The 24937-nt window shown below is 48.5% G+C and overlaps 1 protein-coding gene across 2 annotated transcripts in view; it reads left to right on the forward strand.

The window, feature by feature from the left end:
- The window catches only part of SSH2 (slingshot protein phosphatase 2), a 155477-nt gene that overhangs the window by 54844 nt on the left and 75696 nt on the right, over positions 1 to 24937 (forward strand). The window contains exon 2 of one of the 2 annotated variants that reach the window (XM_087890356.1): positions 8447 to 8490. In XM_087890356.1, coding sequence (XP_087746482.1) covers positions 8447 to 8490 — 44 coding nt within the window. Of the gene's footprint in view, positions 1 to 8446; positions 8491 to 24418; positions 24808 to 24937 lie in introns of those variants that run through there. The other variant, XM_087890363.1, reaches the window with a different exon arrangement.

Consider the following 24937-nt stretch of genomic DNA (forward strand, 5'->3'; position numbering starts at 1 on the left):
GGAGGAGGGTTTGTGGAGGAGGAGGAGGAGGAAGAGGAGGTGGGTGACTGTGGGTGCTCTCTAAGCTCAGTTGATTGATTGATTGATTGATTGATTGATTGGTTTGATTTATATGCCGCCCTTCTCCGGAGACTCAGGGCGGCTTACAATGCGTTAAGCAATAGCCTTCATACTTTTTGTATATACCTGCTTAGTAGGGCTTTTGGGCCCCCCAAGCGGTGTTCTTTTTTATACAAAGTCAGCTTATTGCCCCCACAATCCGGGTCCTCATTTTACCTACCTCGGAAGGATGGAAGGCTGAGTCCACCTTGAGCTTGGTGAGATTCGAACTCGCGGTAATTGCAGGCAGCTGGTGCTACTTAACAACACTTTAGTCTGCTGCGCCACCAAGGCTCTTACGTTGTTTTCTCAGTTCTCAGTTTCTCAGTTGTTTTCTTCCGGACGTTTTGTGACCCAACTAGGTAATGTTGTCAGTGCTTGAAGGGATGGGGGTTGTGGAGAGGAGGAGGAGGAGGAGGAGAAGGAAAAAAAGTATTGTGAGGGTCCTTGGTGCTCTCTGACATTGCTTATTTTCTTGCGGACCTTTCATGACCCAGTTAGGTAGCATCATCAGTGCTAGAAGGGAGGAGGAGGTGGAGGAAGAGGAGAAGAAGAAGAGGAAGAGGAGGAGGAGGAAAAAGAAGGAGGACAGACAGACTGTGGCTCTCAGAGCTTGGTGGTTTTCTTGCAGACATTCCATGACCCAGCTAGATAACATCATCAGTGCTTGAAGGGAATGGGGGAGGAGGAGGAGGAGGAGGAGGAAGAAGAAGAAAAGGAGGAAGAGGAAGACTGGCATCCTTGGAGCTTGGAGCTTGGTGGAATTCTTGCAGACCTTTCATGACCCAACTAGGTAGCATCATCAGTGCTAGAAGAGAGGAGGGGTTGTGGAGAGGAGGAGGAGAGACTGTGCAGTGGATTCTCCATCTCTGGGTCTTTTCCAGAAGAGGCTGGACAACCACCTCTCCTGGATGATGGAATTGGTCTTCCTGCTCATTGCAGAGGGATGGACTAGAGGACCTTTGAGGTTCCCCCCCCATACCCCCAACTCTACAGTTCTGGGATTCATTAGACGGGCTCGACCGAAAGCTGGACAACCATCCTTTTGAGAGATTCGGATTCCTGTCCCGAGCAGAAGGATGGACTCCAAGGTCTCCGCGTCGGTCGCTGACCAAATCTGTGGCTCGCAGTTCACATGAAGTCTTAGCGCCATGCGCGCGCCAAGACGCTGCGTTTCCCTCGCCAGGAAAATCCGCATCTCTCCAGCCGAAGGAGGCAGCTGACATCCAGATGTTTTTCATCTGGCGGCCCCAAATAATCCGAGCCAGCTGGCTGTGAATGCGGTGGGGGGGGCAAGGGGGAGAGAATTGCTAGGGCTTGTAGTTTGGCACGGCGGTTCCTACTTTTCTGGCAGATTTTTAGAGTCGTGAAGAAACAAGGGAGTGGTCCCCGCTTCTTGCACCCAGAGCTTGGCGCGGCTCCTTGCCAGCCCACATCTGGGAGCCATCCTTATAACGGATTCCCAGGATTACGGAACGGCAGCTTTGGAAGGGACCTCGGGAGGTCTTCTACTCCAACCCTGCGCACCAGCGAGAGACCTTATCCCATTTCAGACAAATCTTCGATCCAATCTCTTCTTGGAAACCTCCAGTGTTGGAGCATCCCTAACTTCTGGTGGCAAGTAGTTCCACTGTCAGAAAATTTCTCCTTAGTTCCAGGTTCCTTCTCTCTTCGGTTAGTTACCACCTGCTGCTTCTTCTCCTGCCTTCAGGTGCTTTGGAAAATAGATTGAACACCCCCCCCACCTCTTCTTTGTGGCAGCCCCTCAAATATTGGAAGGCTGCTATCATGTTCCCCCCCAATCCTTCTTTTCATTAAAAAATTAGAAGAGCCGAGGTGGTGCAGCGGTTAGGGTGCAGTACTGCAGCTACTTCAGCTGACTGCTAGTTCAGCAGATCAGCGGATCAAATCTCACGGGCTCAAGGTTGACTCAGCCTTCTATCCTTCCGAGGTGGGTAAAATGAGGACCCGGATTGTTGGGGGGCAATATGCTATTTTTATTTTATTTTTTTGCTTTAATTTATATGCCGCCCTTCTCCGGAGACTCAGGGCGGCTTACAATGCATTAAGCAATAGCCTTCATCCTTTTGTATATTTATACAAAGTCAGCTTATTGCCCCCACAAACTGGGTCCTCAATTTACCTACCTTAGAAAGGATGGAAGGCTGAGTCAACCTTGAGCCTGGTGAGATTCGAACTTGCAGTAATTGCAAGCAGCAGTTGTTAATAACAGTGCTTTAGTCCACTGTACTACAGGCTCTTATTTACAAAGACAGTATTTAGTATATTGTCTTTGGTGTAAGCCGCCCAGAGTCCTCAGAGAGTGGGTGGCATAGAAATATGAATAATAATAATAATAATAATAATAATAATAATAATAATAATAATAATAATAATAATAATAATAATAATAATAACCACCACCTTAACAGTTCCTAGGTCCTTGGTTAGGACTCAAGCTGCTGAGCTATTAACCAGCCTCAAAGGCTGTGAATCTCACCAAAGATTAACATTATTATTATTATTATTATTATTATTATTATTATTATTATTATTATTAAACTGGACATACCCAATTTCAGCAACCATTCATCAAACAGTTTAGTCTCATTCTAAGTTGCTCTAATTGTCTCCCTGGGTTACTATCTTTTATCTATATATATGTGTGTGTGGGTGTATTATTTTTTACTCTTTGTGTGTGTACAGTGTGTGAGAGAAGGAGGGAGGAAGAGAGAGAGAGAGAGGGAAGTTTTTAAATTAATTCAGTCTGAGGATTCAGCAAATTTTAAATCACTTCTGAATTTTCAACCTTGAATCCGACTGGTGTTTTTAAAAAATATATATATATCCCAATGCCTGACCTACCTTTCGTGTGTTGCAAAGAGATGACACAGAGTAATAAGATGCTGTCTTTCTGCTGAATCAGAAAAAAATATATACTAAAAATATTGCTGGGGTGAGAATGAGGGTGTAGGTTGCTTTTAAATATGATTTATTGTTTATTCAAATCCCGTCTTTATTATGTTTTGAAAATGACTCCAGGCCGCGAATAGATCCATCTTCCTCCTTGTTTTCCCCACGACAACCCTGTGAGGTGGGTTGGGGTGAGAGGGAAGGGCTGTCCCAAAGTCACTTTTCATTCTTAAGGCAGGACTAGAACTCACCGTCTCCTGGTGAGTGGCCCAAAATAACTCAGCAGGCCTTCATGCTTAAGGAGGGACTAGAACTCACAGCCTCCTAGTAATCGGCCCAGCCTCACTCAACTGGCTTTCATGCCTAAGGCGGGACTAGAACTCCCCGTCTCCTGGTGATTGGCCCAAAGACACCCAGCTGGCTTTCATGCCTAAGGCGGGACTAGAACTCACCCTCTCCTGGTGATTGGCCCAAAGTCACCTAGCTGGCTTGCATGCCTAAGGCGGGACTAGAACTCACCCTCTCCTGGTGATTGGCCCAAAGTCATCCAGCTGGCTTTCATGCCTAAGGCGGGACTAGAACTCACCCTCTCCTGGTGATTGGCCCAAAGTCACCCAGCTGGCTTTCATGCCTAAGGCGGGACTAGAACTCACCCTCTCCTGGTGATTGGCCCAAAGTCACCCAGCTGGCTTTCATGCCTAAGGCGGGACTAGAACTCACCCTCTCCTGGTGATTGGCCCAAAGTCACCCAGCTGGCTTTCATGCCTAAGGCGGGACTAGAACTCACCCTCTCCTGGTGATTGGCCCAAAGACACCCAGTCAGATTTCATGCCTAAAGTGGCAACTAGAACTCACAGCCTCATGATTTTTAGCCTGGTCCCTTCGCCACTAGACCAAACTGGCTGTCAGATCTGTGATGGATTGCCCTGGAGAACAAGTCGACATCCTCTTCATTTTTTGCATTTTTACCTTTCCTTAATAAAGGACCCCTTCCCCATGTAGAACAGGAAAATAGCAATTTTATTGTGAGTTTCTCGGCTCTCCTTTGCCCCTTAAGCCTCCTGCTTGGGGGTGGGGTTGGACTAGATGACCTACAAGGTCCCTTCCAACTCTGTTAACCTGTAATTTGAAGCCAGCCTCAGATCCTTCATGAGTCTCTGGAACACAACTCCAGCAGCTGCCCTCTGCTGCCCCCAGGTGGCCCATCCTCAAATGTGCAGCTTGAGCCCGCACCCCGTAGGAAAGGAGCACTACGGTTTTAAGGGGGGTGGACTTCCAGTCCCAGAATTCCCCAGCCAGCATTCTGGGTGGGGAATTCTGGGAATGGAAGTCCACCCCCCCTTAAAGCATTGCTGGCTGGGGAATTCTGGGAGTGGAAGCCCACCCCTCTTAAAGCATGCTGGCTGGGGGATTCTGGGACTGGAAGCCCACCCCTCTTAAAGCAGGCTGGCTGGGGAATTCTGGGAATGGAAGTCCACCCCTCTTAAAGCAGGCTGGCTGGGGAATTCTGGGAGTGGAAGCCCACCCCTCTTAAAGCATGGCTGGCTGGGGAATTCTGGGAATGGAAGTCCACCCCTCTTAAAGCAGGCTGGCTGGGGAATTCTGGGAGTGGAAGCCCACCCCTCTTAAAGCATGGCTGGCTGGGGAATTCTGGGAATGGAAGTCCACCCCTCTTAAAGCAGGCTGGCTGGGGAATTCTGGGAGTGGAAGTCCACCCCTCTTAAAGCATGGCTGGCTGGGGGATTCTGGGAATGGAAGTCCACCCCTCTTAAAGCATTGCTGGCTGGGGGATTCTGGGAGTGGAAATCCTCCCCTCTTAAAGCATTGCTGGCTGGGGGATTCTGGGAATGGAAGTCCACCCTTCTTAAAGCATTGCTGGCTGGGGGATTCTGGGAGTGGAAGCCCACCCCTCTTAAAGCATTGCTGGCTGGGGAATTCTGGGAGTGGAAGCCCACCCCTCTTAAAGTGTCCAAGTTTGAAAACACCGCCCTAAACCCTCTCCGAGTTCCTTTCCACCCTCTTTCTGCCTATGTGGGGTCTCAGGGGACCCTCCTATGCCACGTGCAGCCCCCGTTTTTAAAAACCCCCCACCCCATTGCTGCCGAGGGTAATTCCAGCAGCTTCCCAGCCTGCCCCTCCGCAACTATGCCCGATGCCTTTTCAATCAGAAGGGCAGCCCGGCAGGCAGCTCTCCGCAAGCACCAGCACATTGCGGAGCCTGGGGGTGGGGTGTGTGGGCCCTGCCCAGCTTAACAAGCCAGTTTACGCAATTCGGTAGCCCTTTTTCTCACCCGGGGATCCGTGCTTTGTTTGTTTGAACTGGTTCCTTTCCCAGGCCTGCTCCGGGCAAGGCCCAAAGGAGAACCAGGAGGAGTTTTTCTGCAGGCCGGGACGCGTCCAGGGATTTCTCACGGGTGCCGTACAACTTCTGTTTTATGGTCAGAATTGCTAATGGCTAGTCGCTGTTCACCATTTGTGGGGGGGGGTTGAACAAATAGAAGGAAAGGCATATTGACATTTAAACACACACACACAAACAAAAACACAAAGTGATTACCGTATGTTTCGGAGTATAAGATGCACTCCCCCCCTCCAAGTGGGTGGAAATATTGGTGCGTCTTATATACCGAAAACAGGCATTTTTGGCCTCCTAAAGCCCTGCCCCGCTCACCCCATTTTTTTGTGAAAAATGGGCCTGTTTTTCACCAAAACGGGATGCGCAGAGGGTTTGGGAGGCCTGCAGAGTGCTCCTGGCGCCTGGGGAGGGCAAAAAACCTTTTTTTTCTTACTTACCTCTTTGAAATCTTGGTTGCGTCTTACAAATCGGTGTGTCTTAATAGTCCGAAAAATGCGATACGTGCCATCAAGAAGAAGAGAACAGTGGAAAAGTGGAGAGATCCCAACGGACGAAGATGCGATTAGAAAAAAAATATTAGAATGTGCAGAAACGGACAAGCTTAACACTTAACAATTCAGGAAAAGAAAGAAACGGAATATTTTTTTGACTTGGGACTTATTTGATCAATGGCTAGCTGACAAAAACAGGAGCTCGAAACAGGGACATATAGGAAAGGATCAGTGAGTGATACAAGGAAGATGTGTGAAATTGGTTAAAGAAATAGTATGGATATTATTGATATTAATAATATATATATATATATATATATATATATATATATATATATATATATATATATATATATATATATAGGTCTTTGGTTATTTGGGTTTTCTCCCGCGTAAAGTTGGAGGTGTCTTGGCAACGTTTCGACGAAGTCTCATTCGTCATCTTCAGGCTGGTGTCTTTGGCTTCGTGCTTCTAGGAGCAATGTGTGTGATCGCAGCTGTTTCTTCCTTTTAACTGCCAGTGGGGGTGTGAACTGATTGGGTGGGAGCTTGGCTGTGTTCTGATTGGGTGGAGGTGTGTTCTGATTGGTTGGGGGGTTTGGCTGTGCTCTGATTGGATGGGGGGTTGGCTGTGCTCTGATTGGATGGGTGTGTGTTCTGTTTAGGTGGGGGCTTGGTTGTGCTTGGGTTAGTCTGAGTAGCAGGGGGATTTGAGCTGGTGAGCTGTGTTGTTGTTTACGCGGGAGAAAACCCGAATAACCAAAGACCTACATACAAACACCCGCGAAAACCTCAGAAAATATATGTTGATACAAATGCGATGAATATTATTGTAAATATTTTGAATATTACTTCCCAAAATGATTTGTACCCGGACAACGCACTGTTGAATTGAAGTTGGAATTTTTATATACTTCATTATAAAATAAAATAAAAAATTATTACAAAAAAAAAAGGAGGGTCCCCTTTTGCGACCGTCTGACAAGCAGCGTCAACGGGGAAGAAGCCCGATTCACTTAACAGTGTGACTGATTTAACAACTGCCGTGGTCCCCTTAACAACAGTGGCAAGAAAGGTCGTAAAACGAGGCAAAGCTCACTTAACAAATGTCTCGCTTAGCAACCAAAATGTTGGGCTCAATTGTGGTTGTAAGTTGAGGGCTACCTGTACACAGTTTGGTCTGTTAGTTAAGGCAAACAGTTTGATGTGGTGGTGAAGGCAATAAGCTAGCAAGCAGGAGGCGGTGAGTTCTAGTCCTGCCTTAGGCATGAAAGCCAGCTGGGTGACTTTGGGCCAATCACCAGGAGAGGGTGAGTTCTAGTCCCGCCTTAGGCACGAAAGCCAGCTGGGTGACTTTGGGCCAATCACCAGGCGGCTGTGAGTTCTAGTCCTGCTTCAGCTATGAAAACCAGCAATACAGATTACACTCCTAATCTCCACCTGTTGTTTTTTTTCCAACCCCTGATAAAATAAAAGTCCGTTTTTGATAATATTCTGTGTTTTCTTCCCGGTTAATCTTCGTCCGTCCATTTCTGCACCGTCCAGTATCTTCCCAATTATCTCTTCGTCTCGTGGCATTTCTTCGTTTTTCCAATATTGTGCAAATATGATCCTTGCTGCTGTTACTAGAATAGAACAGAATAGAAATAGAATAGAAAAAGGAAAGGAAAAAGAAATAGAATAGAATAGAATTAGAATTAGAATTAGAATTAGAATTGAATAGAATAGAATAAGAATTAGAATTAAAATAAAGAATAGATTAGAATAGAATAGATTAGAAATAGAATAGAATAGAATAAAATAGAATAAAAAATAGAATGGAGTGGAAAGGAATAGAATAGAAATAGAATAGAATAGAATAGAATAGAATAGAATTAGAATTAGAATTAGAATTAGAATTAGAATTAGAATTAGAATTAGAATTAAATTAAAGAATAGATTAGAAATAGAATAGATTAGAAATAGAATAGAATAGAATAAAATAGAATAAAAAATAGAATGGAATGGAATAGTATAGAAATAGAATAGAATAGAATAGAATAGAATTAGAATTAGAATTAGAATTAGAATTAGAATTAGAATTAAAGAATAGATTAGAAATAGAATAGATTAGAAATAGAATAGAATAGAATAAAATAGAATAAAAAATAGAATGGAATGGAATAGTATAGAAATAGAATAGAATAGAATAGAATAGAATAGAATAGAATAGAATAGAATAGAATAGAATAGAATAGAATAGAATAGAATAGAATTTTTTTATTGGCCAAGTGTGATTGGACACACAAGGAATTTGGTGCATACGCTCTCGGTGTACATAAAAGAAAAGCTACGTTCATCAAGAATCCTAAGGTACAACACTTAATGATAGTCATAGGGAAACAGTCAATATAAATCTTAAGGATACAAGCAACAAAGACGTGCAGTATTAAATATTACACTTTGCTTATCATGTTTTTTCTGATGTTCTACCTAATAAAAAGAGTTCATTGATTGCCGTAACTCGACCGTTTTACCCTGTGCATGGATTATGCGCTAAATCCTTTTTCCTTTCGCCCCTCTCCCCCTTCTTCTCTTGCACCTTCAGGAGGCCGACAGCGGAGAAGACGATTGCCGGTTCCAGCCCAGGAGGTAGGTCTCGACAGCGGCTCCACGGGTGCCGAGGGGTTGGGTTTGGGTGGACGCAGGCCCACGTTAGCAGGTGCCTTCTGTGAAACTGCCTGTCCGGTCGATGGTGGGCAGGTCAGAAGAAATTTGTGAATCTGGCTACTGCTAGACGGACCTTTGGGCCCCGTGCCTGGCTGCCAAAACCGCATGACGGGCGGAAGGGTTTTTCCTGCGAATGGCCACGGGAGAACGTGGCAGACCGGGAGAGGCCTGGAGGCAGAACTATATACGTAGCTCAACGTGGAACGTTGGTGGTTCTTTCTGAGCTTGGTGGTTTTCCTGAGACGTCTCATGACCCAACTAGGTAACATCATCAATGATAGAAGGGGGAGAGGTTTGCAGAAAGGAGGAGGAGGAGGAGGATGCAAGGAGGAGGATTGTGGAGTCCTTGGTGCTCTCTGAGCTTGGTGGTTTTCTTGCAGACGTTTCGTGACCCAGCTTGGGAACATCATCAGTGCTAGAAGCTAGAAGTGGGGTTTGTGGAGAAGAGGAGGAAGTTTGTGGGGTCCTTAGTGCTCTCTGAGCTTAGTGTCAGGTTTCGATGTCGTCTCAAATAAATTGCATTTCCAAACAGATAGTCTTTGATGAAATCTTTCATTTATTAAGCACGACAATCTGTCCCCGATTATGTCGTAGCCAACACTGACTTCCTGACCCCAAACCTTCCCTTTCCGTTCCCCAATTCTCTGCGTCTCATTGGCCATCTTCCAAATCACTCTCCCCATATCTACTACTTCAGCTCCCAGGAATGTCTCCCCTCCCATCCCATCTCCTAGGGGATATTATCTTCAGGGAAAATAAGTAGGTGAAAAGTCAAGCGTCCTCTTGCCAGCTGCCCCCCTCTTCTCCTCCTTATGTCAGCACTAGAGTAAATGCAGGTTGAAGTGGTGACACTTAGTGTCTATGGAGTTTCTCCATCATCCAGGTCATGGTTGTCCCAAAGGTGCTTTTTCAAGTACCTATGTTTTTCTTCGAAGACATTTCGCTCCTCGCCCAAGAAGCATCCTCAGTTCTGACTGAATGGCGGAGGATGGAAGGATTGATATTCCTTGCAGACAGCTGGTCATTTGCATCCTTTTTAGAGAGTCGTTGAGGCCGCTTGAAGGTTTACCTGTGTCCTCAGGGTCACCTGAGTGATGCTAATGGTTTCCTTTTGGGAACTGCTGAAAGGACTGTTGTAGACTGGAGATAGATGACTTACTTACTTACTTACTTACTTACTTACTTATTTATTTATTTCGATTTATATGCCGCCCTTCTCCGGAGACTCAGGGCGGCTTACAATGCTTTTAAGCAATAGCCTTCATACTTTTTGTATATACCTGCTTAGTAGGGCTTTCGGCCTCCCCCCCAAGCGGTGCTCTTTTTTTTATACAAAGTCAGCTTATTGCCCCCACAATCCGGGTCCTCATTTTACCTACCTCGGAAGGATGGAAAGTCAACCTTGAGCCTGGTGAGATTCGAACTCGCAGTAATTGCAGGCAGCTGGTGCTACTTAACAGCGCTTTAGTCTGCTGCGCCACCAAGGCTCCTTTTAATAGGAGTTCATATCCCTCCCCCTCTGTGGAGGGAGGGCTGTTCAGTTTGGACACAGATGGCCTCTTGGACCCCTCTTTCAAAGCAGCCCTCCTCTCTGTCCAAAATGTGGACTTTGCTGCCTTCAAAAGAGGGGCCTGTGTCTTTTTTTTAAATGCAAACGGAAGGGCTGAATCTTGTCCTGATGAGTTTGTTCTCCTAGATCAGTGATGATGGCGAACCTTTTTGGCACCAAGTGCCCAAACCGGAATGCACATGCATGTGTGTGCGTCAGAGTGCCGGAAATCTGAAGACCAGCTGATTGGTGCATGCATGCCTGTTTTTTTGCCGTTTTCCAGGCCATTTTTTGGGCTGTTTTCAGGCTGTTTTAGGCCGTTTGGGGGCCATTTTTCGGGTCGTTTTCAGGTACCGTATTTTCCGGCGTATAAGACGACCCCCGACTTTTCCTGTTAAAATATAGGGTTTGGGCTATACTCGCCGTATAAGACTACCCCTCTTCCAACGCACACCAAATAAAAATTAAAAAAACATCAACTGGCTCACCCACAATGTAAAAGCAGCTGTGCTAGACCCACAATGGCTCCTGAAACAAGCAGGAACCTCACACAGCCACAAAAAGCCCCAAAAAAACAACTTTCACACTTTACACACACACAACACAACACAACACAACACAACACAACTGGCTCACCCACAATGTAAAAGCAGCTGTGCTAGACCCAAAATGGCCCCTGCAACAAGCAGGAACCTCACACAGCCACAAAAAGCCCCCCAAAAAAACAACTTTCACACTTTACACACACAAAATTCCACGTACAGCTTTGTGAGATTTTGTGTGTTTGTGTAGTTAGAGTGAAACACTACAGAAACACACTAAATCTCAGAAAGCTGCACAAATATTATTTTATTTTATTTTTATTTTTATATGAAAGCTAAATTTAAAACTTCCTAAACTTTAAATGGCTAGGTCTAAAAAAAGAACAACTAAAAAAAACCCCAATTAACTATTTTTTTTTAAAGCTCCCAAAGGGGAAAAAAAACTTACCCAATAGAACAGGGGTCTCCAACCTTGGCAAGTTTAAGACTCGTAGACTTCAACTCCCAGAATTCCTCAGCCAGGTTTGCTTTGCTGGCTGAGGAATTCTGGGAGTTGAAGTCCTGCTTGATTGCAGGCAGGGAGTGGCTTGCTGATGGAATGGATTGCAGGCAAGGGAAGCAAGGCAAGTGTTGCGACTAGCAGCTAAGGTAAGCAAGCTGGAGGGGGAAAACTTTTTTCCTTCTCCATGGCTCCGGCGATCCCAGCTGAGTTGCCTGATTAGCGGATCGCCAGAGCCTTTCGGGCTGGTCTGCCTGGTTACAGGAGAACGACCCCCGGCGTATAAGACGACCCCCGACAGCCCTGAAAACGGCCCAGAAATGGCGTGAAAATGGCTCCAAAACAGCCATTTTCCCGGCCATTTTTCTGGCACTCCGGCACCTGGCAAAGACCAGCTGTCCGGCCCGCCGGAAACCAAAAGAGCAGCTGGCAACGGCGCCCGTGCCCACTCGTGCCATAGGTTCACCATCATGGTCCTAGGTTGCGCCACGTGTTTGTGAAGCTTCCTTTCTGAGCTTGGTGGTTTCTCTCAGACGTTTCATTACCCAAGTAGGTAACATCATCAGTGCTAAAGGGTAGAGACGTTTGTGGAGAGAAGGAGGAGGAGGACGACTCTGGGGTTGTACTAAGCTAGGCTTGCCTAGTTTTATTCTTGATATAGGCAGTCCTCAACTTACGACGATAGTTGGAACCAGAATTTCCATTGCTAAGCAAGACGGTTGTTAAGTGAGTCGCGCCTCATTTTACGTCTTTCTTTTTTTTTTTTTTGCCACGGTTGCTAAGCAGATTACTGTTAAACGAATCATGCGGTCCTGAATCAATTTTTGCCACGGTTGTTAAGTGAATCACATAGTCGTTAACTGAATAGGGCTTCTCCAGGGGCTGCTTGTCAGAGGCTGGCTGGGAAGGTTGCAAATGAGCATTCACACGAGCCCCTCCTTCCCCCCCCCCGCTCCGGGATATTGCGACCGTCGTAAACATGAACCAGTTGTATACAAGTCAGTTGCCAGTCGCCTGAATTTTGATGGTGTGACCATGAGGATGCTCTGACGGTCATTAAGTGAGAAAAACGATCATAAGTTGCTTTTTTCAGTGCTAAGTTCAAACGGTCACTAAATGGATGGTTATAAGTGGAGGGGTTTTTTTGTGTGTGTGGCTTATCTTTTGTGGGAACGCGGGCCCTTTGATCCAGTGTACAAGTAGTCCTCGACTTACAACCACCATTGAGCCCAACATTTATATTATGAAACATTTGTTGAGTTTGTCCCATTTTACGGATATTCCTGCCACCGTTGTTAAGTGAATCATTGCCTTTGTTAAGTTAGTAACATGGTTGTTAAGTGAATCTGGCTTCCCCATTGATTTGGCTTGTCAAACCCCGGGACACGGCGACTGTCGTAAGTATGAACCACTCGCGAAAGTGTCTGAATTTTGATCGCGTGACCCACGGGGGAGGCTGCCACGGTCGTTAAGTGTGAAAAGCGGTCACAAGTCCCTTTTCTCAGTGCCGTTGTCACTAAACGAACGGTTGTAAGTCGAGGACTAGCTGTACAATAGAAATCCAGACACGATATACTGTTTATTGGTTTCGGTCGCTGCATCGTGTGAACTAAGCCCTGGTTTAGTTTGCAAACTGTCATTTATGGCTTAGCGTGACGTGAAACGTATTGATGGGCGATTCAGGAAAAAAAACCCTTGAAATAAACCCTGCAGTGGGTGAAACCGAGCGCAGCCTCTTGTTCTGTTTGGTGCCTGCCAGTTTCTCACGATCAGGAATGGAGGACTGGGCGGGTGGAGGAGACAAAAGGCAGATCTGGAAATTCTGCGTCCAGAGTACGATTTTTTTTGCCGGGGGAGGCAGTTGTCGGATTCAGCCGGTTCGGGACGGTTTAGACGAACCGGTAGTTAAATTGCTAGCTGGCTCCTCCCCTGCCTTCCCTTTCCAGGAGTTCCTACGTGCCCCATTTTGGCTCCCAGGTAAGTGCAAGGGGGCCTCCTAGGCTAGTGATGGCTAACCTTTTCGCCATCGCGTGCCAGGAGTGAGGGGCTGGGGGGGGTTCGTGCGCCTACGTACCCATACCCATAATTTTATGCCGCCCCGCCCCCGCGCATGTGTGTGCAAACCACCCCCCGCTCCCCTTCCCCCACTCCTGGCACATGATGGCCCGGTAGATCCTTTTTTCTCTCTCACTTGGCTCCAGAGCCTTCCTAGGAGTCTGGGGAGGTCCTCCAGAGCCCAGAAATGGCCTGTTTGCCAACTTCCGGTGGGACCAGAAGGCCCGTTTTTTTGCTGTCCCCAGCCTCCAGAGCCTCTCTAGGAGTCTGGGGAGGGTTAAAACAGCCTTCCCCACCCCTCTGGAGGCCGAAAACGGCCCATTTGCCAACTTCCTAGAGAGGCTCTGGAGGCTGGGGACAGCAAAAAACGGGCCTTCCCCACCTCCCACCCTCCCTCCGAGGCTCTCCGGAGACAGGAAACAGCCTGTTTCGCACCGGAGCTGAACTCGCGTGCCCACTGATATGGCTACGCGTGCCACTTGTGGCACCTGTGCCATTCGTTCGCCATCACGGTCCTAGGCCCAAAACGGGGCACGAAGGGGTATGTGTGTGGCGCGGGCGTGTCCCCCTTCCCCGCTGCCCGTTTTGGCTCCCAGGAGGCTGCAGGGAGGCCTCCTAGGCCGAAAACGGAGCATGGAGGGCGTCCCTCCTCTCGTGGCCCGTTTTTGCTCCCAGGGACGGTGCAGGAGGCCAAGTACACACCTGTCTCACACCATGGCCACGCCCACCCAGCCGGTCATTAGGGCAGAGAACCGGTTGTTAAATTATTTGAATCCCACCACTGGCTGATGGGTGTCTCTCTCTTCCTTTGGAGGTTTCGGGAGCGTTTGAAACTCCCGATGTCTTTGGTTTCAACAAAGCGTCTCGGGAGGCGGCACGACACGAATCACAAAATAGGAAGGGACCTTGCTCAGGCAGGAGACGCTATACCCGTGATGGCGAACCGACGGCACGCGTGCCAGAAGTGGCACGAAGAGCCCTCTCTGCGGGCACGCATGCCATCGCCAGCTGCTCTTCTGTTTACCGTTGCACACGTGTGCGCCGGCCATGTGGTCTTCGCACACGCCGGAGCGCCGGAAACACAGAAACAAGCTGGCCAGTGTGCATGCACGCGCCAGTCACCTGGTTTTTGGGTTACCGGCACTCCGATGCGCGCAGAGATCAGCTGACTGGCACTGCAAACCCAAAAACCAGGTGGCTTCGACCATTCCAGTTTGAGCACTCGGTGCCGGAAAGGTTCGCCATCACTGCGCTGTCCCATTCCAGATAAACGGTGGTCCAATCTCTTCTTAAAAGCCTCCAGTGTTGGAGCGCCCACAGTTTCTTGTGGCAAGTCGTTCCACTGGTTAATTGTCCTCCACTGAAGTTTCTCCTCAATTCCAGGTTGCTTCTCTCCTTGGTTAAGTTTCCTCCCATTGCTTCTCGTCCAGCCTTCAGGGTGCTTTGGAGAATAGCCTGACCCCCAAATCTTCTTCGGGGCAACTCCTGAGATATTGGAACCTCTGCTCTTTATTTTTATTTTTATTTTTATTTTATTTTATTTCAAATTTATATACCGCACCTTCTCCCAAGGGGACTCAGGGCGGTGTACAGCCAGATTAAAAACATACAATACAAACATTAAGAACAATTAAAAGAATATATATTAATTTGGCCCCAGTTTAAAATGACAAACCAATTAAAAATTAAAAATTTAAAAATACGTTAAGCCAGCCCGGCTTGATGAAAAAAGAAAATTTTAAGGGCACCCCGAGTCCTTCTTTTTTCTCTAGACTGGCCAAAGACAATTTCCTTGTCCCGTTTTGCAACCTCAAAGTCAAAGCCGAGATTCGCTTAACAACGGTCTTCCTAACGTCACAACTGCAGTCCTTCCTCTTAAGAACCGTGGCGAGAAAGATCGGTAAAATGGGGCGAGAAACGGGGTCTCGCTTAGCAACAGGGCTCCATCATGGTCATAAGTCGAGGATCACCTGTACTGCCCGCTCAGAGATGCTGCTGAAGATTTCCTACTTCGGCCTCCCCAGTCTGACATTCGGGTACCGCAAATTGAGGATGATGAGCATTTAAAAAAAAAACCTTTTCAAGCTGGGGGAGCGAAGAAAGGTAGGCCAAATATTTCCCTGGGAACAAACTGTTATCTGCCAATCAAAGGAAGACCCCCCCCCTGGCCCCCCACCCCACCCACCCAGAAATTCAACTAATCTTCTTCAGGCCAATTTTTTTCCTGGGGATTTGTCTCTATTCCCAGCTTTGCAAACAGGAAGCCCGGTGCAGAGGTCAGCCGGCCCCATCAGCCACAGACAGCCCTTTCCCATCCCGAGGAAATATTTGAAATATGCCAAAACGGGTTATCTTCCGAACGCACAAACACACACACACATACACACACACACAAAAGAGTTTCAGAATGCGCCCAGTGCAGAAAATCTTTCAGGGAGCAGCAGAATAAGAGTTTCCTTCCTCTGCTTCTCGGTCTTCACGGTGTCAAGCGGGTGCCAAGAAAAGGAGGTGTGATTGACGTTGTTATCCGTTCTGTGTCTCTCCCTTTCACACACACACACACACAACACACAAACACACACACACAGACGAACCGAGCACGCTAGCATTAGCTCATCGGTGGTGGGGGGGAAAAAAATTGCATTCGATAAATAGGGAGTTTGAGGTCTCCGTGCAGATTTCCAAGCTTTGGGTGGGGGCGTAATTCGCAAGACAATTCCTCCCGTTTGCAAAAGGTCCTGGGGGGGGGTGTTCATTTCCCAGGGTCTCCACTAAAAAAAGATAAATAAAAACTTGTGTTGGTGTTTAAACATCAAGAGACTTGGGGATAAGGGAAGACGTGCAGGCCAGCGTTTTAAGAGGCCGGGGGGGGGCTAAAGCATATCAAGAACGGTTGAAGGAGGATTTGGGTTTGGCTACTCTAGAGAAAAGAAGAATTAGGGGGGACATGATAGCAGCATTCCAGTATTGGAGGGGCTGCCCCCAAAGAAGAGTTGGGGGTCAAGTTATTTTCCAAAGCACCAGAAGGCAGGAGAAGAAGCAACGGATGGAAACTAACCAAGGAGAGGAGCAACCTGGACTTGAAGGAGAAACTTCCTGACAGGGAGGACAATTAACCAGCGGAACAGCTTGCCACCAGAAGTTGTGGGTGCTTCATCACTGGAGGTTTTTAAGCAGAGACTTGCCTGAAATGGTGTAGGGCTGTGATGGTGAATCTATGGCAGGCGTGCCAGAGGTGGCACACCGAGCCCTCTCTGTGGGCACACAGACCATCGCCAGCTGCTCTTATGGTTTATGGTGCTCACATGAATGCTGGCCAGCTGGACTTCGGGGGTGCCAGAGCATCGGAAAACGGACTGAAAACGGCCCAAAAAAACAGCTAAAAAACAGGCCATTTGTGGGCTGTTTTTCAGGCCATTTTCAGGCCTGAAAATGGCCTGGAAAATGGCAAAAAAACAGCCTGAAAACAGCTTGAAAATGGCCTGAAAAGAGCCAAAAAGCTGGCCAAAAATGTCCAAAAAACAGGCATGTGCGCGCCGACCAGCTTCTCTTCGGGTTTCCAGTGCTCCGGCATGTGTGCTTGCTTGCGCGCGCATTCCGGTTTGGGCACTCGGTGCCAAAAAGGTTCGCCATCCCTGGTATAGGGGTCTCCTGCTTGAGATGGGGTTGGACTAGAAGCCCTCCATGGTCTCTTCCAGGCCAATGATTGTAGAGGGATAAGGAAGGAAGGAAGGAAGGAAGGAAAGGAAGGAAGGAAAGGGAGGAAGGAAGGAAAGGGAGGAAGGAAAGGGAGGAAGGAAGGAAGGAAGGAAAGAAAGGAGGAAAGAAAGAAGGAAGGAAGGAAGGAAGGAAAGGGAGGAAGGAAAGGAAGGAAAGAAAGGATGGAAGGAAGGAAAGAAGGGAAGGAAGGGAGGAAGGAAAGAAAGAAGGAGGGAAGGAAGGAAGGAAGGAAGGAAGGAAAGGAAGGAAGGAAGGAAAGAAGGAAGGAAGGAAAGGGAGGAAGGAAGGAAAGGGAGGAAGGAAAGAAAGGAGGAAGGAAAGAAGGAAGGAAGGAAGGAAGGAAGGAAAGGAAGGAAGGAAAGAAGGAAGGAAGGAAAGGGAGGAAGGAAAGGGAGGAAGGAAAGAAAGGAGGAAAGAAAGAAGGAAGGAAGGAAGGAAGGAAAGGGAGGAAGGAAGGAAGGAAAGAAAGGATGGAAGGAAGGAAAGAAGGGAAGGAAGGGAGGAAGGAAAGAAAGGAGGGAAGGAAGGAAGGAAAGAAGGGAGGGAGGAAAGGAGGAAAGAAAGAAGGAAGGAAGGAAAGAAGGGAGGAAGGAAAGAAAGAAGGAAGGAAGGAAGGAAAGAAGGGAGGAAGGAAAGAAGGGAGGAAGGAAAGAAGGAAGGAAGGAAAGAAAGAAGGAAGGAAGGAAAGAAGGGAGGGAGGAAGGAAAGAAAGAAGGAAGGAAGGAAAGAAGGGAGGAGGGAAAGAAAGAAGGAAGGAAGGAAGGAAAGAAGGGAGGAAGGAAAGAAGGAAGGAAGGAAAGAAGGGAGGAAGGAAAGAAGGAAGGAAGGAAAGAAGGGAGGAAGGAAGGAAAGAAAGAAGGAAGGAAGGAAGGAAGGAAGGAAAGAAGGGAGGGAGGGAGGGCAATGGTTGGAAACTAATCAAGAGAAGCAACCTGGAATTATGGAGAAACTTCCTGACAGTGAGGACAATTAACCAGTGGAACAACTTGCCACCAGAAGCTGTGGGTGCTCCATCACTGGAGGCTTTTAATAAAGAGATAGTCTCCTGTCTGGAATGGCATAGGGTCTCCCACTTAAGAAAAGGATTGGATCAGAAGACCTCCAAGGTCCCTTCCAATTACGTTATTCTGTTATCCTATAAATCCAGATCAATTAATCAATGCAACAGCTTGCTTCCAGAAGGTTGTTGGGTGCTCCCAATACTGGAAGTTTTTAAGAAGAGACCGGACAGCCACTTGTCTGAAATGCTCTCTTGCCTGAGCAGGGGCTGGACTAGATGGCCTCCAAAGTCCCTTCCAACTCTATTCGTTCTGTTTTTTGTTTTTTTTTCAACTGTGGCAACTTGCAGCTGCCTGGACTTCCAACTCCCGGCAGAGCTGGCTGGGAATCCCGGGAGTTGACGTGCACACAGCTTCAGTTCGCCCCGTTTGAGAAACAGGAGCCCTGGAGGAATAAACCCGGTTTCTTAAAACCGTGGAGGAAGGCCAGGGTTTTTTTTCCCCCCGAAGTAGACACGTCTCCCTGCAGATGGATCCCCGGAGGGCCTTTCCGAGGCCAGCCGTTGCTTATTTGCACGCAGGGTTTGCGATGTGGCATTGCTTTCAGCAGGGCTCCCCACCCAAAAGGCGTGGGTGGAAGTTCCGTGCCACTCCGTCGAGTTCTGAGTAAGTCAGGTTGTGCTCGGTTGACCTTAAATGGGCGACTCCTTTTTTTTCCAAATTCCTCGTGTTTGCTAGGCGGTGAAACGCGCTTGGCATCAATCGGATACCGAAGGGTGGCTTGGGAGCAGAGATGGTATGCTTGAATGAATGAATGAATGAATGAACAAAAGAAGGGAGGAAGATTAGAAGGAAGGAAGATGAGAAAGGGACAAAGGGGAGAAGGAAGGGAAAGGAAGATTGGAAGGAAGGAAGGTGAGAGGAACAAAGAGGAAGGAAGGAAGGAAGGAAGATGAGAAGGAAGGAAGATGAGAAAGGGACAAAGGAGAAGGAAGGGAAAGGAAGATTGGAAGGAAGGAAAAGGAAGAGAAAAAGGGAGAAGGAAGAAGACAGAAAGATGGAAGGAGGGAGAGAGTAGAAAGAAGGGAGAAGAAAAAAATAAGGGGAAAGAAGGAAGGAAGGAGAGAAGGAAGGAAGATGAGAAAGGGACAAAGGAGAAGGAAGGAAGGGAAAGGAAGATTAGAAGGGAGGAAGGAAAAGAAAGAGAAAAATAAAAAAGAGAAGAGAGAAAGAAGATGGAAGAAGAGGAAGTAGAAAGAGAAAGAGAAAGGAGAGGAGAAAAATAAGAGGGAAAGAAAGGAAGGAAGGAAGATGAGAAGGAAGGAAGATGAGAAAGGGACAAAGGAGAAGGAAGGGAAAGGAAGATTGGAAGGAAGGAAGGAAAAGGAAGAGAAAAAGGGAGAAGAGAGAAGCGAGAAAGATGGAAGGAGGGAGAGAGTAGAAAGAGAAGGGAGAAGAGAAAAATAAGAGGGGAAGGAAGAAAGGAGAGAAGGAAGGAAGATGAGAAAGGGACGAAAAAGAAGGAAGGAAGGGAAAGGAAGATTAGAAGAAGGAAGGAAAAGGAAGAGAAAAAGGGAGAAGGAAGAAGAGAGAAAGGTGGAAGGAGGGAGAGAGTAGAAAGAGAAGGGAGAAGAGAAAAATAAGAGGGGAAAGAAGGAAGGAAGGAGAGAAGGAAGGAAGATGAGAAAGGGACAAAGGAGGAGGAAGGGAAAGGAAGATTGGAAGGGAGGAAGGAAAAGAAAGAGAACAATAAAAAAGAGAAGAGAGAAAGAAGATGGAAGAAGAGGAAGTAGAAAGAGAAAGGAGAGGAGAAAAATAAGAGGGGAAGAAAGGAAGGAAAATGGGACGGGAGGGAGGGAAATAGGAAGTACAAGGAAGAAAAGGAAAGGGAGTGGGAAGGAAGGAGGGAAGGAAGGAAAGGAAGGAAGGAAGGAAGGAGGGGGAGGGAAGGAAGGAAGGAGGGAAGGAAGGAAGGAAAGGAGGGGAGGAAGGAAGGAAAGGAAGGAAGGAAGGAAGGAGGGGGAGGGAAGGAAGGAAGGAGGGAAGGGAGGAAGGAAAGGAGGGGAGGAAGGAAGGAGGGGGAGGGAAGGAAGGAAGGAAGGAAGGAAGGAAGGAAGGAAGATGATAAGCAGGCAGGTAGGTAGGTGACCTAGCCCACTACATTTCAGCTATTGTGGGAACGTAGCTCAAGTGGTCAGTTTAGGGTTTAGGGGTGTCCTGCAAAACATTGGGAACATTGGGTCCATGGCATAAACCCCAACTCAGTCTTTCGGTGCTGGAAATGGGCTTTCCAGAGAGGCGAGGAAGTCAGCTCTTGCCCAGGGTCTCCCTTTCCAGGGCCCAGTGGTGAAATCCAATTTTTTTTTACTATCGGTTCCGTGGGCATGGTGTGGCTTGGTGGGCGTGGCAGGGGAAGGATACTGCAAAATCCCCATTCCCTCCCCACTCTGGGGCCAGCCAGAGGTGGCATTTGCCGGTTCTCCGAACTGCTCAAAATTTCCGCTACGGGTTCTCCAGAACCTGCTGGATTTCACCCCTGGATGGACTGCACATGCCAGTCTCCGGAGCCCTGGGACTGCACCAGATTTTCAGGAAAAGAGCGCAACTTCTCACTCATTGTCCTTCCAAAAACCACCTAGAAATTCTTTGGAAGCGCTTCCTCCGCCATGCCACAACAGGAAGGCTGGCAGCCCTTCGGATCTGGGGCCAAATGTTTCCTGAGACAAGTGACATCACGCTAAAGATCCTTAAGAGATCCTCAGCTCTGTGAGAGGGGTGATTTGAGAGAGGGAGGGAGGGAGAAAGAGAAAGAAAGAAAAAGAAAGAAAGAAAGAAAGAAAGAAGAAAGAAAAAGAAAGAAAGAAAGAAAGAAAGAAAGAAAGAAAGAAAGAAAGAAAGAAAGATAGATGAGGGATGGTGAAAAGGAAGAAAATAAAAGAAAAGGAGGGAGTTAGGGAAAGAAAAAAGGGAAAGGAAGGAAGGAAGAAAAAAGGAACAGAAAGAAAGGTGAAAGAAGGAGGGAAAAGAAAAGGAAGAAGGTATAGGGAGGGAAGGAGCTAGTGAAAGAGAAAGGAAGGAAGGAAGGAAGAAAAAAGGAAGAGAAAGAGAAGACAGGAAGGAAGATGAGAAGGGAGGGAGAGAAAACAAAAAGAAGAAAATACAGGAAAGGATGGAGTTAGGGAAAGAGAAAGAAGAAAGCGGAAAGGACTAGAGAGAAGTAGAAAGAGGGAGGGAGAAGAAAAGGAAGAAAGTACAGGGAAGGAGGGAGTTAGGAAAAAAGAAAGAGAAAGAAAGAAGAAAGAAAGAAAGAAAGAAAGAAAGAAAGAAAGAAAGAAAGAAAGAAAGACGAGGGATGGAGAAAAGGAAGAAAATACAGAAAAGGAGGGAGTTAGGGAAAGAAAAAAGGGAAAGAAAGGAAGGAAGGAAGAAAAAAGGAACAGAAAGAAAGGTGAAAGAAGGAGGGAGGGAAAAGAAAAGGAAGAAGGTATAGGGAGGGAAGGAGCTAGTGAAAGAGGAAGGAAGGAAGGAAGAAAAAAGGAAAAGAAAGAGAAGACCTCCCTGAGTCTTCGGAGAGGGGCGGCATATAAATTTAATTAATGAAATTAAAGACAGAAAGGAAGGAAGGAAGATGAGAAGGGAGGGAGGGAGGGAGAAGAAAAGGAAGAAAATACAGGAAAGGATGGAGTTAGAGAAAGAGAAAGAAGAATGAAGGAAGCGGAAAGGACTAGAAGAAAGATAGAAAGCGAGAGGGAGAAGAAAAGGAAGAAAGTACAGGGAAGGAGGGAATTAGGGAGAAAGAAAGAAAGAAAGAAAGAAAGAAAGAAAGAAAGAAAGAAAGAAAGAAAGAAAGAAAGAGGGAGGGAGGGAGGGAGGGAGGGAGGGAGGGAGGAAGCCATTCACTTTGAAAAAGGGCCAAAGTGCAGCCAAAGAGTTTGGGGGTTTCAGCACCTTCCGTGCAAGAAAAGGTTTTACAGCATTTGGGGTCCTTGGAGAAAAGGGGACAATTTGAGGGGCTGGAAACCCCTGTGCAGCATGGGCTCCATGGACCAGGCCTCATCTGGGGAAGCGGTTTACAAAATGCAGCCCTTTTTCACACACATACACACACACACACAAACACAAATAGCCTGTGGGACTCATTGCACAAAATGCAGAGATGCCCCTAAATCAGGGGTCTCCAACTTTGGCACCTTTAAGACTTGCGGACTTCAACTCCCAGAATTCCTCTGTCAGCAAAGCTGGCTGGAGAGTTCTGGGAGTTGAAGGCCACAAGTCTTCATGCAAAACCGGCTGAGGAATTCTGGGAGTTGAAGTCCACAAGTCTTCAAGCAAAGCCGGCTGAGGAATTCTGGGAGTTGGAGGCCACAAGTCTTCAAGCAAAGCCGGCTGAGGAATTCTGGGAGTTGAAGGCCGCAAGTCTTCAAGCAAAGCCGGCTGAGGAATTCTGGGAGTTGGAGGCCACAAGTCTTCAAGCAAAGCCGGCTGAGGAATTCTGGGAGTTGAAGTCCCCAAGTCTTCAAGCAAAGCCGGCTGAGGAATTCTGGGAGTTGGAGGCCACAAGTCTTCAAGCAAAGCCGGCTGAGGGATTCTGGGAGTTGAAGTCCCCAAGTCTTCAAGCAAAGCCGGCTGAGGAATTCTGGGAGTTGAAGGCCGCAAGTCTTCAAGCAAAGCCGGCTGAGGAATTCTGGGAGTTGAAGGCCGCAAGTCTTCAAGCAAAGCCGGCTGAGGAATTCTGGGAGTTGAAGGCCGCAAGTCTTAAAGCAAAGCCGGCTGGGGGATTCTGGGAGTTGAAGGCCACAAGTCTTCAAGCAAAGCCGGCTGAGGAATTCTGGGAATTGGAGGCCACAAGTCTTAAAGCAAAGCCGGCTGAGGGATTCTGGGAGTTGAAGGCCACAAGTCTTCAAGCAAAGCCAGCTGAGGAATTCTGGGAGTTGAAGTCCACAAGTCTTCAAGCAAAGCCGGCTGAGGAATTCTGGGAGTTGGAGGCCACAAGTCTTCAAGCAAAGCCGGCTGAGGAATTCTGGGAGTTGAAGGCCGCAAGTCTTCAAGCAAAGCCGGCTGAGGAATTCTGGGAGTTGAAGGCCGCAAGTCTTCAAGCAAAGCCGGCTGAGGGATTCTGGGAGTTGAAGTCCCCAAGTCTTCAAGCAAAGCCGGCTGAGGAATTCTGGGAGTTGAAGTCCGCAAATCTTCAAGCAAAGCCGGCTGAGGGATTCTGGGAGTTGAAGGCCACAAGTCTTCAAGCAAAGCCGGCTGAGGGATTCTGGGAGTTGAAGTCCCCAAGTCTTCAAGCAAAGCCGGCTGAGGAATTCTGGGAGTTGAAGTCTGCAAATCTTCAAGCAAAGCCGGCTGAGGGATTCTGGGAGTTGAAGGCCACAAGTCTTAAAGCAAAGCCGGCTGGGGGATTCTGGGAGTTGAAGGCCACAAGTCTTCAAGCAAAGCCGGCTGAGGAATTCTGGGAATTGGAGGCCACAAGTCTTAAAGCAAAGCCGGCTGAGGAATTCTGGGAATTGGAGGCCACAAGTCTTAAAGCAAAGCCGGCTGAGGGATTCTGGGAGTTGAAGGCCACAAGTCTTAAAGCAAAGCCGGCTGAGGAATTCTGGGAATTGGAGGCCACAAGTCTTCAAGCAAAACCGGCTGAGGGATTCTGGGACTTGAAGGCCACAAGTCTTCAAGCAAAACCGGCTGAGGAATTCTGGGAGTTGAAGGCCACAAGTCTTAAAGCAAAGCCGGCTGGGGGATTCTGGGAGTTGAAGGCCACAAGTCTTAAAGCAAAGCCGGCTGGGGGATTCTGGGAGTTGAAGGCCACAAGTCTTCAAGCAAAGCCGGCTGAGGAATTCTGGGAGTTGAAGGCCACAAGTCTTAAAGCAAAGCCGGCTGGGGGATTCTGGGAGTTGAAGGCCACAAGTCTTCAAGCAAAGCCGGCTGAGGAATTCTGGGAATTGGAGGCCACAAGTCTTAAAGCAAAGCCGGCTGAGGAATTCTGGGAGTTGAAGGCCACAAATCTTCAAGCAAAGCCGGCTGAGGAATTCTGGGAGTTGAAGGCCGCAAGTCTTCAAGCAAAGCCGGCTGAGGGATTCTGGGAGTTGAAGGCCGCAAGTCTTCAAGCAAAGCCGGCTGAGGGATTCTGGGAGTTGAAGGCCGCAAGTCTTCAAGCAAAGCCGGCTGAGGGATTCTGGGAGTTGAAGGCCGCAAGTCTTCAAGCAAAGCCGGCTGGGGGATTCTGGGAGTTGAAGTCCACAAATCTTCAAGCAAAGCCGGCTGAGGAATTCTGGGAGTTGAAGGCCGCAAGTCTTCATGCCAAACAGGCTGGGGGATTCTGGGAGTGGAAGTCCAGCCGTCTTCAAGCGGCCAAGGCCGGAGAGCGCTGCCCTTAGGCGCCGGGTCCTGCGGCGTTCCTCCCGGGGGCGCTGGGCTCTCCCCTTAAAGCGAGGGGACCCGAGCAGCCTCCCTGGCCGGAGGAGGTCGCTGCTTGCCGGCTTGCTTGGGCTGTCGGGCGGTGGCGCTGCTTGCGAGGGCTGCGGATCCCGCCCGGCTGCCCGCTCCGCCTCCCTCTCCTCCTCGTGGCCGGCGGAGGGGCGGCCCTGGCCGGCCGGGCGCTGGGCAGGCTCGCCCTTGCGCACTCCAAGCCCAGCCGCCGCCGAGCCTCTGGCGCAAAAGCCGCGCAAGCCATGCGCCCCGCTGCCCAGCCGGGATCGCGCCGCCGCCCATGAGCCCGCGGGGATCGCGCCGGAGACCGCCAGGAGGAGGAGGGGGCGGCGTGGGGGGCGCCCCGGCCTCCCTGCTCTGCCCCTCCGGCTGGCCCGGCCCCCCCGCGCCCAAGATGATCCCCCACTTCTCGGCCGACGCCGTCATCTCCCAGAACGCCATCAACCAGCTGTGAGTCCCGGCTGGGGCGGGGGTCGCGCCCCCCCCCTCTGCCCGCTCCTGCCTCCCTCCGCCGGCCGGGCTGCCTTTCCCGACTTCTGGACTCGGGGGCGGTGGGGAAAGTCCCGGTGGTCGCAGACAG

Source organism: Pantherophis guttatus, chromosome 1, assembly GCF_059756535.1.
Source record: "Pantherophis guttatus breed Tessera chromosome 1, ASM5975653v1, whole genome shotgun sequence".
NCBI lineage: Eukaryota > Metazoa > Chordata > Lepidosauria > Squamata > Colubridae > Pantherophis > Pantherophis guttatus.